The sequence below is a fragment of the Hemitrygon akajei genome, chromosome 18, assembly GCF_048418815.1.
Source record: "Hemitrygon akajei chromosome 18, sHemAka1.3, whole genome shotgun sequence".
NCBI lineage: Eukaryota > Metazoa > Chordata > Chondrichthyes > Myliobatiformes > Dasyatidae > Hemitrygon > Hemitrygon akajei.
The window spans coordinates 31,872,922-31,887,881 of record NC_133141.1 but is presented as its reverse complement, the minus strand read 5'-3'; the positions used below and the strand labels follow the sequence as shown (position 1 = coordinate 31,887,881).

The 14,960-nt window shown below is 48.4% G+C and overlaps 1 protein-coding gene across 2 annotated transcripts in view; it reads right to left on the bottom strand.

Annotated features, from left to right (window-relative positions):
* The window catches only part of kif5ab (kinesin family member 5A, b), an 88,803-nt gene that overhangs the window by 7,020 nt on the left and 66,823 nt on the right, over window positions 1-14,960 (bottom strand). Inside the window, exons 21-27 of one of the 2 annotated variants that reach the window (XM_073071241.1) lie at window positions 13,334-13,394; window positions 12,802-12,873; window positions 11,806-11,910; window positions 9,238-9,258; window positions 2,831-3,047; window positions 2,422-2,566; window positions 1,719-1,792 (exon numbers count right to left, since the gene is read on the bottom strand). In XM_073071241.1, the coding sequence (XP_072927342.1) occupies window positions 1,719-1,792; window positions 2,422-2,566; window positions 2,831-3,047; window positions 9,238-9,258; window positions 11,806-11,910; window positions 12,802-12,873; window positions 13,334-13,394 (695 nt within the window). The remainder of the gene's footprint in view (window positions 1-1,718; window positions 1,793-2,421; window positions 2,567-2,830; window positions 3,048-9,237; window positions 9,259-11,805; window positions 11,911-12,801; window positions 12,874-13,333; window positions 13,395-14,960) is intronic. The other variant, XM_073071243.1, reaches the window with a different exon arrangement.

Here is a 14,960-nt window from a genome sequence, read left to right as displayed (position 1 = left end):
GGAAAGGCTCTAATCATGGACCAGGAATTTATAGACTGATGAGCCTGACATCAGTAGTGGGAAAGTATTGGAAGGTATCCTAAGGGACTAAAAATATAAATATTTGGATATACGTAGACTCACTAAGGATAGTTAAAGTTTTTTGAGGAAGTTACCAGGAAAGTTGAGTAAGGCAAGGCAGTGGATGTTGTCTGCATGGACTTTATTAGGCATTTGACAAGGTCCTGCATGGGAGATGATCAAGAAGGTTCAGATGCTCAGCATTTGAGATGAGATAGTAAACTGGATTAAATATTGGCTTTATGGGAGAAGCCAGAGAGTGGTAGTAGATGGTTGCCTCTCTGACTGGAGGCCTGTGACTAGTGGAGTACCACAGGGATTGGTGCTGGGCCTGTTGCTGTTCGTCATCTATATCAATGATCTGGATGATAATGTGGTAAACAGCAAATTTACAGATGGCACCAAGATTGTCGATGTAGTGTACAGTGAGGAAGGCTGGAAAAGTGGGCTGAAAAATGGCTGATGGAATTTAATCCAGAGAAGGCTGAGGTGTTGCACTTTGGTAGCACCAAACAGGGTGGACCTTACTTAGTGAATGGTAGGATATTGAAGAGCGTGGTAGAATAAAGGAATATGGGAATATTGGCCCATGATTTATTGAAGATGGTATCACAGGTAGACAGAGTTGTAAAGAAAGCTTTTGGCTCATTGGCCTTCATAAACTGAAGTATTGAGTACAGGAGTTGGGATGTTATGTTGAATTTCGACAAGATGTTGGTGAGGCCTAATTTGGATTATTGGTGCAGTTTTGGTCACCTACCTACAGGAAAGAAGTACAGTAAATAAGATTGAAAGAATACAGAGAAGATTTCAAGGATGTTGCTGGGTCTGGATAACCTGAGTTATAAGGAAAGACTGAATAGGTTAAAACTTTATTCCTTGGAATGTAGAAGTTTGATGGGAGATTTGATAGAGGTATACAAAATTATGAGGGGTATAGACAGAGTAAATGCAAACAGGCTTTTTCCACTGAGGTTGGGTGGGACTACAATCAAAGATCATGGGTTAAGGGTGAAAGGTGAAAAGTTCAGGGGAACATGAGGGGAAATGTCTTCACTCAGAGGGTATGAGTGTGTGGAATGAGTTGCCAGCACAAGTGGTGCATGCGAGCTGGATTTCAACGTTGGCTAGATACGTAGATGATAGGGGTTTGAAGGGCTACAGGCCCTATGCAGGTCAATGGGAGTAGACAGTTAAAGTGGTTCGGCACAGACTAGATGGGCTAAAGGACCTGTTTGTGTGCTGGAGTGTGTTTGCTGCCATCACACACCGATCAGTCCAAACTACCCTGTGTTTCCTGGATGACCATCAAGTGCTGGCATCTCACACTGGCCTGTGCTTGGTATCCTTACATACTCCAAACCAGCTTGTTCTATACAAGCTTCAAGTGATGGTGTTTTGCACTGGCTTGTGTTTGCTGTCATTACACAGCAATCAGTCCAAACTGCCCTGTGTTTCCGATGTGACTATCAAGAGCTGGTGTCTCGCACTGGCCTGTGTTCACTGCCATTACATGTCAGGTGAGGTGTAAACCGGCCAAGTGTGAACACCGTTCCCATACAGACAATGCCGCTCGCCCCCACCGTCGTTGTGGTAGGTTACCACCAGTCTCTGAAACTTCCAGCAACACAAGAAAAGGGCAGGTCAATAAATCATACCATTATCCACAATCTCCTTCTGATAGAGGTCAAGGCAATCGGCCGGCACACTGCTGCATGGTCCACCTAGTGAGCTTGGGAAGGGAGTAATCAGTCAGTACATACCTGGATCAAATTCCCAATGAGACACACACAACAGACTCACTCAGAAATATAAATAGGCACACTCCCATACAGGGTGAGGCTCATCCACCCCCTCCTGTCACACACTCCCAGGGTCAGACACAGAGTGAATCTCCCTCCACATCGTCCCATCACACACTCCCAGGGTCAGACACAGAGTGAATCTCCCTCCACATCGTCCCATCACACACTCCCAGGGTCAGACACAGAGTGAATCTCCCTCCACATCGTCCCATCACACACTCCCAGGGTCAGACACAGAGTGAATCTCCCTCCACATCGTCCCATCACACACTCCCAGGGTCAGACACAGAGTGAATCTCCCTCCACATCGTCCCATCACACACTCCCAGGGTCAGACACAGAGTGAATCTCCCTCCACATCGTCCCATCACACACTCCCAGGGCCAGACACAGAGTGAATCTCCCTCCACACTGTCCCATCAGACACAGAGTGAAACTCCCTCCACACTGTCCCATCACACACTCACAGGGTCAGACACAGAGTGAATCTCCCTCCACACTGTCCCATCACACACTCCCGGGGTCAGACACAGAGTGAATCTCCCTCCACACTTACTATTTGACTTTGGAGCTGTCAGCCAGGTATAGAGGGTGGCACGTATGGAAGAGGGCATTGCTGAAGGTGCAGGATTCAGGGTGACGAGGGATGTGCAGACCCAGAGGGGAGCAAGCTGGGTGTTGTCCTGGGCGAACTGGCTTTGCTGCAAGAGAAAGGAAGAGCCTCAGAATCACAGACTGTGAGATGATCGGTGAGGAGAGAGTGCCACATTATGGGAGGGGTGACGAGGAGGGAGCGTTGCGCTCTGGGATGGGTGGCAAGGAGGGAGGACTATGGAAGGGGTAGTGACACTGAGGGAGGGGTGGTGAGGAGAGAGCATCATGCTGAGGAGTGGAGTTGAGGAGAGAGCGCCGCATTGTTGTAAGGTCGGTCAGGTTACAGTAGGACGTCCGCTCCCCCTTCTCACCGATCTGCGCTGAGTGTGACCTCCTGGGCCCATTCTTGGAGCGCACCACCTCTTTGATGCGCTCCACCTCCAGCTGGTAGCGCCGGCGGTCCTTCACCGCTCCCTCCTTCGCCTCCTTCAGTGCTGCCTCCAGGGCCCGCACTCTCTCAGCCGTAGCCCGCAGTCGTTTCTCCAGCTTCGGAAGCTCACAACGCAGGTCTGCATTGTCACGAACCAGCTGGGTGTGGTTGGCCCGTTCACGGATCCCCCCACGACAAAGGGAAGAGATCGGCAGGAAGGAAAACGTCGGTCAGTCGATTCATGAAGCAAGTGGCTGGGATCAGCCCAAGAAACCCCCTCCCACCCTGACATTTTCTTTGGAGAGGGTGCAGAAGAGATTCACCAGGATGCTGCCTGGATTAGAGGGCTTTAACTATAAGGAGGTGTTCGACAAACTTGAATTGTTTTCTCTGGAGCAGCGAAGGCTAAGGGGATACCTGAGAGAGAGGTTTATAAGATTATGAGAGGTGTAGATAGAGTTGACAGGCATTTAAGGTGAGAGGTGGAAAGTTTAAAATGTGGAGCAAGTTTTTTTTTTACCACGCAGAGAGTTGGGTGCCTGGAATGTGCTGCCAGGAATGGTGATGGAGGCAGATACAATAAAGGCATTCTAGAGGCTTTTGGATTGGTACATGGATGTAGTCAATGTGCAGTGAAGAGCGATTAGATTAGGTTTAATTCATTTGGCACAACATGGGTAGGCTGGAGAGCCTGTTCCTGCACTGTACTTTCTGTGTTCTGTATTATGTTTGATTAATTCCTGGGATTCTGGGCTTGCTTGGAGTAACTTTCAGGCTTCAGTGCGCCAGGAAATAGTCACAGGAATCGCTTTGTCACACTTCTTTCAGTGTGATCATGGCTGATCCACCCCAGGCATCATCTCCTGTTCCATCCCAGTTCCCCACAGCTCTCAATTCCACCCTCACCCTATCTCCCAAACATTGCTTTGCCCACCTCTTTAATCTCCCCTCCCAAATACCCAGCCTCTGCCTACCACCCCAAGGGGTGGGGGCAGACAATTCCAGACATTCCCTCCCCTCTCTCTGAGAGAAGTAGTCTCTGCAGTCCTCAGTATCACCAGCATACCCTACCCCTTTGTGTGATGAATGTTCACCACAAGGAGCAAACACCCCCACCTTCCCAAGTCTCAATATGTGTACGCACCCTGACAATAGGTTGAAGCACAGTCTAAAATGAAGGGGCGATCTATCGGCTGAAATGATATCACCATAGTGGGCTGAATCGCAAATGATGATGAGCCAGCAAATAGATAGAAAGTTTGGAGATGTGTCATGACAATAACCTTTCCCTTAATGTCAGCAAACCAATGGTTAATGACTTCAGAAAGGTGGGGGGGGGGGGTGGTTTGCAGTGTTCAGGCTCCTGTAAATGTCATCCGTGCTGATAACGGGAGGGTTGAGAACCTCAAGTTCCTGGGAATGAACATCTCCAATCACATGTTCTGGTTCAACTATGTTGGCATCACAGCCGAGAAAGCTCACCAACATCTCTATTTCCTCAGGAGGTTAAAGAAGTTTGTTATGTCCCCATTGACCCTCACTAATTTTTATCGCTACAGCACAGAAAGTATCCTATCAAGATGCATCACAGTTTGGTGTGACAACTGCTCTGCCTGTGATCACAAGGAACTTCAGAGAGTTGTGGACACAGCTCAGCACATCATGGAAACCAGCCTCCCCTCCATGGACTCTGTCCACACTTCTCACTGTCTCGGCAAAGCAGCCAGCTTAATCAAAGATGCCACCCATTCCGGACATTCTCTCTTCTCCCCCTCCCATCGGGTGGAAGATACAAAAACCTGAAAGCACGTAACCACCAGGCTCAGGGACAGCTTCTACCCCACTGTTATAAGTCTATTGATCAGTTCCCTAGTACAATAAGATGGACTCTTGACCTCATAGTCTATAGTCATACCTCATTATGCCCTTGCACCTTACTGTCTCCTTGCACTGTACTTTCTTTGTAACTGTGACCCTTTATTTTACATTCTCTAATTGCTTTCCTTGTACTACCTTGATGCACTGTTGCAATGAAATGATCTGGATGGATGGCATGCAAAATAATAAAGGGGAGCTGGGAATAAAAAGCTAGCCACACCAAGCCACAGGGAGCCCAAGGAGATGTCACCGACACCAGCAGCACCTCTGCTGGCAGGATGATGGTACTGTGCCATGATGTTTACATAGCCAGATCACATATCAAAATAGCGGCAAAGAATGTAGAGGCGTAAAGACTAAAGAAACAAATGAAAGAGTTACCACACTGGATAGGGAGCTAGAACAGGTAGGATGGTCTTACTATAGTTTGATGGGTTTACTTGGATTGGAGGCTGTTGATTAGTGGTGTGCTGCAGAGACTAGTATAGGGACCCTTGTAATTTGTTATTTGTATGTGAATGCACAATATGAATACATTTGTGAATATCACAAAATGAGGTGGTGTTGTTGATAGCAAAGAAGGTTATCATAGATTACAAAGGGGCCTTGATCAATTAGGGAATTGGACCAAGGAGTGGCAAATGGATTTCAATACAGATAATGCATTTTGGAAAGTCAAACCAGTTTGGGACTTGTACTACAAATGATAGGGCTCTAGGGAGTGTGGTGAAACAGAGGAAGCAAGGGTACATGTGCATAGTTTGTTGAAAGTGGCATCACAGTTAGACAGGCAGGTGAAAAGGCGCTTGGCACACTAGCCTTCATCAGTCAGGGCATTGAGTTATAGTAATTTTACAAGATGTTGGTGAGGCAGGTCTTGGGAGTATTGTGTACCCTGTTGCAGGAAAGATGGGGTTAAACTGGAAAGTGTGCAGAGATGTACAAGATTATTACCAGGGCTAGAGGACTTGAGTTATAGGGAGAGATTGACTAGGCTAGGTTTGCATTCCTTGGAATGTAGGAGAATGAGGAACATATACAGTAACAGTCTTTTCCCCAGGCGAGGGGAGTTCACAACTAGAGGCCATAGGTTTAAGGTGAGAGGTGAAAGATGTTAATGGTGACTGTGGCAGATTGGCAGATGGACAATACACGCTGATTGAATTCTTTGTGGAAGTGACTAAACAATTTGATGAAGGTGGAGAGTGGATGTGGTGCACATGGCATTTGACACAGTTCCCCATGGTAGGTGAGCCAGGGCTTTTCTCATGGGAACAAAGAAGGATGAGAAGTGACTTGAAAGGGGTGTACAAGACAATAAGAGGCATAGATGGAGTGGACAGCCAGAGACTTTTTCCCAGGGTGGCAATGGCTGATACTGGGGGCATAATCTTAAACTGATTGGAGGAAAGTATAAGGGGGATGTCAGAGGTAGGTATTTTATACACAGAGAATGGTGGGTGTGTGGACTGATCTGTCAGGGATGGCGGTAGAGGCAAATACATCAGGAACTAGGCACATGGATGAAAGAAAAATGGAGGCCTATGTAGGAGGGAATGGTTAGATTGACGTTGGATGGTTAAAAGGTGCGCTGTACTATGCTGTAACTTACTATGTAAGTTGAATATTCTATTAAAAACACAAAGGCAACTGGAGGAGGAGCAAAGCATGACTGCATGTACAAGCAAATGCAGAATGAGCAAAGATAATATGCAAGAGGGGAAAGTTACTGCCCGGAGAGATTCCCGCATAGACCAATTTATAACCAGAGTAGTTTCAGCAGAGTTCATGGGGAAGACAGCAAGGGGTGTCTCCCAGCACTTGGCCCATATACTTCTCTGTCTGGGCAGTTCAGTGATTCTGTCTCCTCTGCTCACAATGTCTGTGTGTTCATGGGACTTACCACACTCTGGAAAGGAAGGTTCCACCTCCCCCTCCATATCCATCTACTTCACTTTCCCCCCAGAAGTTTAATTGGCCTTTGGTAGGGGGAGAACGTTCCTGTAGTCTACCTTTTCCATATCCCTCAGAACCCCTCCAATCACCCTAAATCTGTGTCCTCTAGCTTTACCTACTTCTGTTATGGGGTAGGGATTCCTGAAGTCTATTCCATCTATATCCAACATAACATTATACACCTCGATCATATCCCCCTTTTTAGCCTCCTTTGCTCCAGGGAGAACAGACCCAACCCCTCCAGAACACATCCCCCCATTCCATAGCTCCATCCCAGCTGACGCCTGGTGAATCAACTCTGCACCCTCTCTGGCTCTGTCACATCCTCCCTGGTGTGTGGTGACCAGAACTGCACACACTGTTCCAGCTGTGCTCTAACCAATGTTATACAAAGATGGAGCATGATCTCCTTTCACCTGCCCTGAATAATGAAGGACAGTGTCCTTCCTGTGTTCCTTCCTCACCACACTGTCTACTCGTGATGCCACACTTGAGATCCTTTGGACTTGGACAGTCATGGGAACACCGGTTATCCAGACACATTCTGTGGCATTGTCATCGACGACCTCTCCACAATGTACCAGCCCCACATCAATGTCTCTTTACTAGAACATAAAACAGTGCAGCACAGGAACAGGCTCTTTGGCTTACCAATTGTGCTGAACTAATTAAACTGGTAAATAAACAGCTAACTCAACAATCCCTTCTGTCTATAGAATGTCCACATCCCTCAATTCTCTGCACTTTCAAGTGTCTATCTAACAATCTCTTAAACACCTCTCTCATATCTGCCTCCGCCATCATCCCTGGAGCATATTTTGGGCACCCACCACTCTCTGTGTAAAAAAAAAGTGTCCTTTGAACGTACCCCCTCTAACCTTGAATGCATGCCCACAGGTATGAGACATTTCAACCCTGGGAAAAAGATACCAGCCGTCTATCTAATCTTATAAACTTCTATCAGGTCTCTTCTTAGCTTCTGCTGCTCCAGAGAAAACAACCCAAGTTTGTCCAGCCTCTCCTTATAGCTCACACCCTCTAATCCAGGTAGTATCCTGGTGAATCTCCTCTGCACCCCCTCCAAAGCCCCCACACCCTTCCTGTAATGGGGTGACCAGAACTGAATCTAATACTCCAGGTGCGGCCTGAACAGTTTTATAAAGTTGCAACCTACTGACTCGTGAACTCAATGCCTCGACTAATAAAGGCAAGCATATCTCTACTACCCTATCAACTTGTGTGGCCACTATCATTCAATGCCGATTCCCTGAGAGAATTCAGTGAGTCCTCATCCTGTAATGCAACAGTACAACACAGGTACGCCCCTTTGGCTCACAATGTCTGCATCAAACACAATGCCTAACTAAACAAATCCCTTCTGTCTACACAATGTCCATATCCCTCCATTCCCTGCACATCCGTGTGTTTAACAGTCTCAAACACTTCCATTGTATCTGCTTCCACCTCCACCCTTAGCAGTGTGTTCCAGGCACCCACCACTCTGTGTAAACAAACTTACCCCCTCGCACCTTAAGTGAATGTCCTCTACTATTAGACATTACAACTTTGGGGAAAAAGATACCAGCTGTCTACTTTTTCTATGCCTCTCATAACCTTATAAATGTCTATTAGGTCTCCAGTCAGCCTCCAGAGAAAACAGCCAGAGTGTCCAACTTCGAGATCCAATGAGGATTCAAATTGACTCCATTTGGGTAGGACTTGGAAGTTCTTTCTCAGCTGGGATTCGGAAGAACCCTCCAAGTGTAACTCAGGTAGGGCAGGGTGAAGCAGCATGCTTGCGTTCTCCCCATTCTGAGGCAGGGCATGCAAGTGGGCAGGCCTGAACAGATGAGAGATGTACCCAAAGCAGCAGATGAGGGGTATTGAAGGTGACGGGGTGTGTGCTACGTCAGGTCGGGAGCAGGGTGCCAATTTTGGGCATCAACTGGACTCTCCAAACCCTCCTGTTGGCGTTATGAGATGGAGGAGCTTCCGGCAGGATGCTGCGATGTTGGTGTGGTGGACAAGGACAGTGGAGTAGGTGGGGTGGGAGGGGGTGTGTACAACTTGGAAGTTATGACTGCATTGTCCTGAGGTTAGAGCTCCTTGACTGTAATGAGACCCACTCTGGAAGAGTCAGCATCTGCCCATCGTTTGGCAAGCTTCCTCCATGGTGCCCCACAAGGGCAAATTTGCTGACTGTCATTAGGTTGATGTGGGAGGAGCGGTGAGGAGGGAACGCTGTGGGAGGGAGGGGTTGGCGAGGCAGTTATGGCGCATCGCGAGGGGCATGCCTTGGTTTCTCTGGAAGGGCTGGGCGCCTGGTCTGGGTTGTGCCAGGGACTCTTTGGGGAAGCTCAGGCATAGTGACTTGGGTGTAATGGGTGACTGATGACTGCTCCATGCCATTCTGACACAAGTGCCGTGCAGTCCCACAGCCGGAGGAGGGTGGCGAGGAATGTAGTGAAGAGGTGCAAGGTGGGGGTTAAATGGGTGGTGGGAAGAGAGAGGTACCTCATCGTGCCAGATCATCACCTGCAGCCATTTGGACATGAGGGAGGCAGGCGGGAGCAATAAACAGAGAGAGAGAAGTTGGAAGAAGGAAGGGACCATTCAAAGAAGAAACAAAATGCCCACAGCATTTCCAACCCCCAAGCAACACTCCTGACCACACTGCGGAGCTACAGTCACTCAGAAATTCTGCTCATGAAGGCTTGTGGGTGTGGGAAAGGAAAGTGGAAGGTGCTTGGTGAAGGGCAGAAGGGAAGAGGTAGGGGGCAGGGATACAGGGGAGCCCCTTGACTGCTCCTTCATTCAATATGGCTATGGCTGATCCTCTCCCTCACTTACTGTAGCTCCGCTCTCCTCATCCCACAATGCTTCTGTGCCTCAAGATTCATCTCCCTCCTCCTCAGATGTCATTGGTGACTGGGCCTCCAGAGCCCTCTCTGGTGGTGAGTGTCACAGTTTCAGCACTCTGCCAGGCAGATACCTCCCTCAGAATAGTTGAGGAAATATAGGGATTTAAGGAGGGAATTCCAGGGCCCGGGACACTCTCAGTAGAAACAGAGGAAGCAGAGAGCGGAAGACGCTGCATAAGTCGTGGCTGGCTTGGAAAAGTGAGTGCAGTCTGGTTGCCCTGCTAGAGGAAGGATGTCAGTAAGCTGTGAGGGTGCAGGAAAGGCCTACGAGGATGTTACCAGCACTGGAGGAATTGGATTATAAGCAGAGGCTGGACAGGATGGGAGTATTTTCTCCACCGCATATACTATCTTGAGGTTTATTTTCTTGCAGGAAAAATAATGAAATACAGTGGAATTTATGAAAGCTATAGATAAACAAAGACTGACAAACACCCAATGCCCAAAAGATCTTAGAATAGGTTAGCACAACACCATGGGCCAAAGGGCATGTAGTCTGCTGTAGTGTTCTATGTTCTATAAGACAATTTGTGCAAAAAAAATGAAAACATGAATTACAAAGAGTCCGTGAGCTGTTTGTTGTGGAATCAGTTCAGAGTTGTGGTGAGTAAGTTATCCACACCAATTCAGGAGCCTGACGGTTGTAGGGTTATAACTGTTCCTGAACCTGGTGGTGTGGGACCTAAGGCTCCTGTATCTCCTGCCCCGATGGCAGCAGTGAGAACAGAACATGGCCTGGATGGTGGGGGCCCTTGATGATGGATGCTGCTTTCTTGTGCCAGCGCTCCATGTAAATGTGCTCAGTGGTGGGGAGAGATTTGCCTACGATGGACTGGGCTGTATCCACCACTTTCTGTAGACTCCTCCAATCCTGAGCATTGGTGTTTCCACACCAGGCCATGATGCAACCAGTCAGGATACATACTCTCCACTGTACATCTACAGAAGTTCGTCAAAGTTTTGTTGAATCTATGCCAAATCTATGCACATTTCTAAGGAAGTCGAGGCACTGTTGTGCCTTTTTTGTGATGTCACTGATGTACTGTCCCAGGACAGATCCTCTGATTTAATAACGCCAAGGAATTTAAAGCCACTGATATTCTCCAAATCTGATCTGATCTCCTAATGAGGACTGGCTCATGGACTCTGGCTTCTTCCTCCTGTAGTTGATAATCAGCTCTTTGGTTTTGCTGACGTTGAGTGAGAGGTTGTTGTTATGGCACCACTTAGCCAGAGTTTTAATATTCCACCTAGGTATGTATGCCCATGACCTTAAACTTGGAATCTCAGGAATTCTCTACCCCTGAGGATGGTGGAAGCTATGTCCCCATTGTGGGTGTGGGGGGTATTAAATAGGAGGGAGATAAATGTTTGGTGGTTAGAGGGAGGACTGAAAGCTGTGGGGAAGAAGAGATGGGGTGATCAGCCACCATCATGTTGCACAGTGGGGAGTCTTGAGGAGCCAAGTGGCTGACTCCTGCTCCTGTTTTTGTGTCTGTGGGCTGTTCAAGGCCTGTATTGCCCTCCGGTTGGAGCATACTTAGAGCAATGGGTCCACTTCTAGTCCCTGCGTTACAGATAGGATCAAGAAGCAGGGGGCATTTGCGAGGCTGTCCACATCGGGAGAGAGGGAACAGGACAGGTCTCTCTCACCCCAACACCGTGGAGACCTTTAAATCAATAAGCCATTGATCTGGGGCTGTGAGCAGGAGAACCAAACCAGAGACCATTGACAGTCACTCAGGAATCTGGCAGGGAACTTGAGAGGATTTATTTCCCAAGGAGGGTGGGAACATGGAGCTCCCTTTCCACCTGCGGAGGGTTTGGGAGGGGTAGCATGGGTGGGTTGCTGGTAGGGGAGGGCATGGGGATTGAGTGGCATCTGGGGGAGAGTGATATGGCAATTCCTTAGTCTCCAATGAGAGAAGGCTATTCAGCCCCTCCTGAGCCTATCACTCGGGGTCGGGAAGAGGACACCCAAACCCATTGGCCATGAGTTGACCAACCTTCAACAACTTAACTGTACAATCTCTTATTTCTACTCAAGACCCCACCTCCTCCTCCTCCTCCCACTGCACCTCCCAACCAAATCCTCTCTCCCACCCCCCCCCCCCCACCAGTCCTCCGACCGACCCCTCCCCACCGGACCCCTGACCTCTACCTGTTTGTGAACCTTTGTAAGCTGATCCAGGTTGTTCTCAAGAAAGGATATCTTCTGTTTCTGTGAAACGCACCCACCGCTGTCGTCTGCTTCCAGCTCAGTGTTCTGGGGGGTTGGGGGAGTGGAGATGTCTGCTGCTCAGGCAGTGGTGACTGGAATAGGGAGGGTGGGGTAGGCAGAGAGAAGGATCTCTGCAGCATCCCTCCCTCCCACAGCGCTCCCTCCTCCCCAACCCTCCCACAGCGCTCCCTCCTCCCCGACCCTCCCACAGCGCTCCCTCCTCGCTAGCCCACCCTTCTTGCTGTCCCTGCTGGAAAGCTACCTCCTTGCCACCCTTCCTGCAGTGCTCCCTTCACTCTGTCCCTCTTGTAGTGTGGTGCTCCCTCCTCACCGCCCCTCCTACAGTGCAGCGCTCCCTCCACACCACCCCTCCTGAGGGGCTTCCTCCTCGCCGCCCCTTCCTCAGCACTTCCTCCTCACTGCCCCTCCCACAACACAATGTGGCACTCCCTCCTCACCACCCACCTGACAGTGCATCCCTTCTCACCACCCCTCCCACAGTTATTTTGCCATTTGCCTTTCCAGCATTCCCTCCGGAATCCCCCCTCCTGTCAGATTTGATTCCACTGTGCTCTTAGGTAGCAAATCCCAGATGCCAGACATTTCTCACCCTCACCAATTCCCTCTCCCCCTTCCCACATCTGTACCGTCTTGTCACCTGGGATTGGGAGGAATTCACCCCATTCTTAGAAAGTAAGAAAGTAGCAAAGACCAGAGGAGAGGGTGGTGAGAACTAAAACAAGGATGTTTTCTCTCTCTCTCTCTCTCACACACACACACACACACACACACACACACACACACGCGCGCACGCACACACACGCACACACACGCACACACACACTTCCCCTCAAACCTGTCTGCCCCTATACTGAATAAGCTCCCAGCTGGTCTGTCTGTTTAACCCCAAGAGCACTGTGGCCCGCCATCACTTACTTTCCTGACACGTGTGGTGAGGTCTTGAACAAAAAGTTTTCGTAGGTTATGCAGAGTTTGAAGTTCTCGTGCCTGAGGAGAGAAGGGTAGAGTGCACCATCAGAAAGGTGGGGTGGTTGTGGGCAGTGGACCTTATGAGGACTTCATGTTTTCTGAGGGGGTTGTGTATCCAGGAACAGATTGTTACAGATTGATACAGATTGTTTCAACAGCCAAAGTGATAACAGCTTTTGATTTATGACACTGTTCACTGATTTCTCTCACCCCTCCCATATGACACTCCCTCCTCACCACCCATCCCACAGCACGACTCTCCCTCCTCACCACCCACAACGTGGTTCTCCCTCCTCACCGCCCCTCCCACAGCACGGTGCTCCCTCGTCACCGCCCCCCCACAGCGCAGTGCACCCTCCTCACCGCCCCTCCCACAGCACAACGCTCCCTCGTCACCGCCCCTTCCACAGCGCAGTGTTCTCTCCTCACTGCCCCTCCTTTGCCCCTGAACTGCATACCCCCCGCTGTGACTACTCACCACAGTCTCTTCAAGTCCCTTAAGATCCTGCCTGGACTGCTCGTGTTTCTCGTGGAGAAATCTGCAGGGGTGGGGGTGGTGGAAATAATGGGAGATGCTGAGAGATACCTGCTCTCGCTGCCACCCCCACTCCCAAACAAACCTCTTTAAATCATTCCCCCCTCACCTGTGGCACAATGTGACTGGCCGACCACAATGATATCCACTAGGCTGTTGCTTGGGATGGAATCATCGAGCACTGCCACACAGATAATGGCTCTTCGGCCCATCTAGTCTGTGCCAGCCTAGTTTTCTGCCTAGTCCCATCTATCTGAACCCGGACCATAGCTCTCCACACCATCATTCTCCCATACTCTAGAGAATAAAGTCCTAACCTATTCAACCTTTTCCTATAACTCAAGTATACAAGTTTTGGAAACATCCTTGTAAATTTTCTCTGTACACTTTCAATATTATTGATATTTTTCCTGTAGGTGACCAGAACTTCACACAATACTCCAAATTAGGCCTCACCATCATCTTATACAATTTCAACATAACATCCCATCTTCTGTACTCAATACTTTGATTTATGAAGGTCAATGTGCCAAATGTTCCCTTGTGTGATGCCACTTTCAAGAGTGTGTCAGTCATTGGGACAGACTGGATAAGGTGGATTTGCTATCCCTAGAGCTAAGGAGATGGAGGGGCTGCATGACAGGAGTATAGAAAATTACGAGGGGCATAGATAGTATACCTATCCAAACTTCTTTTAAACATTGAAAATAAAATCACATCCTCTCCACTGCAGTCATTTCCTCCCTATAGTGACTTACATTGTACAAAAAATTTCCCCCTCAAATCCCCTTGAAAACTCCTACCTCTTACCTTAAATCTATGTCCTCTTGTTCCCCTTAAATGTTTCACCTTTCACCCTTATCCTCTAGTGGAAAAAGCCTGTGTGCATTTATCTGTCTACCTATCTATACCCCTAACAATTTTGTCTATCAAATCTCCCTTCAATCTTCTACTTCTAGGTAATAAAATTCTAACTAATTCCACCTTTTTCAGGTGGTAATTCAGGTCCTGAGGTCCCAGCAACATCCTTGTAAATTTTCTCTGTATTCTTTCAACCTCGTTTACATCTTTCCTGTAGATAGGTGACCAAAACTGCACACAATACTCCAAATTAGGCCTCACCAAAGTCTTGTACAACTTCAACATAACATCCCATTTTCTGTACACAATACATTGATTTATGAAGGCCAATATGCCAAAAGCTCCCTTTATTACCCTGTCTACCTGTGACACAATTTTCAAGGAATTATGGGCCTGTATTCCCAGGACCTTGTCAAATGCCTTGCTAAATTCCATGTAGACAACATTCACTGCCTTGCCTTCATCAACTTTCATGGTAACTTCCTTGAAAAACTCTGTAAGATTGATTAGACATGGCCTATCATGCATGAAGTCATGCTGACTATCCTTAATCAGTCCATGTCTATCCAAATAGTTACATATCCTCCAATCCTCCGGCACCTCACCCGTGGCTAAGTATGTTTTAAATATCTATGCTAGGGCCCCTGTAATTTCTACACTTGCCTCCTGCAGCATCGAAGGGAACACCTTGTCAGGCCCTGGGGATTTA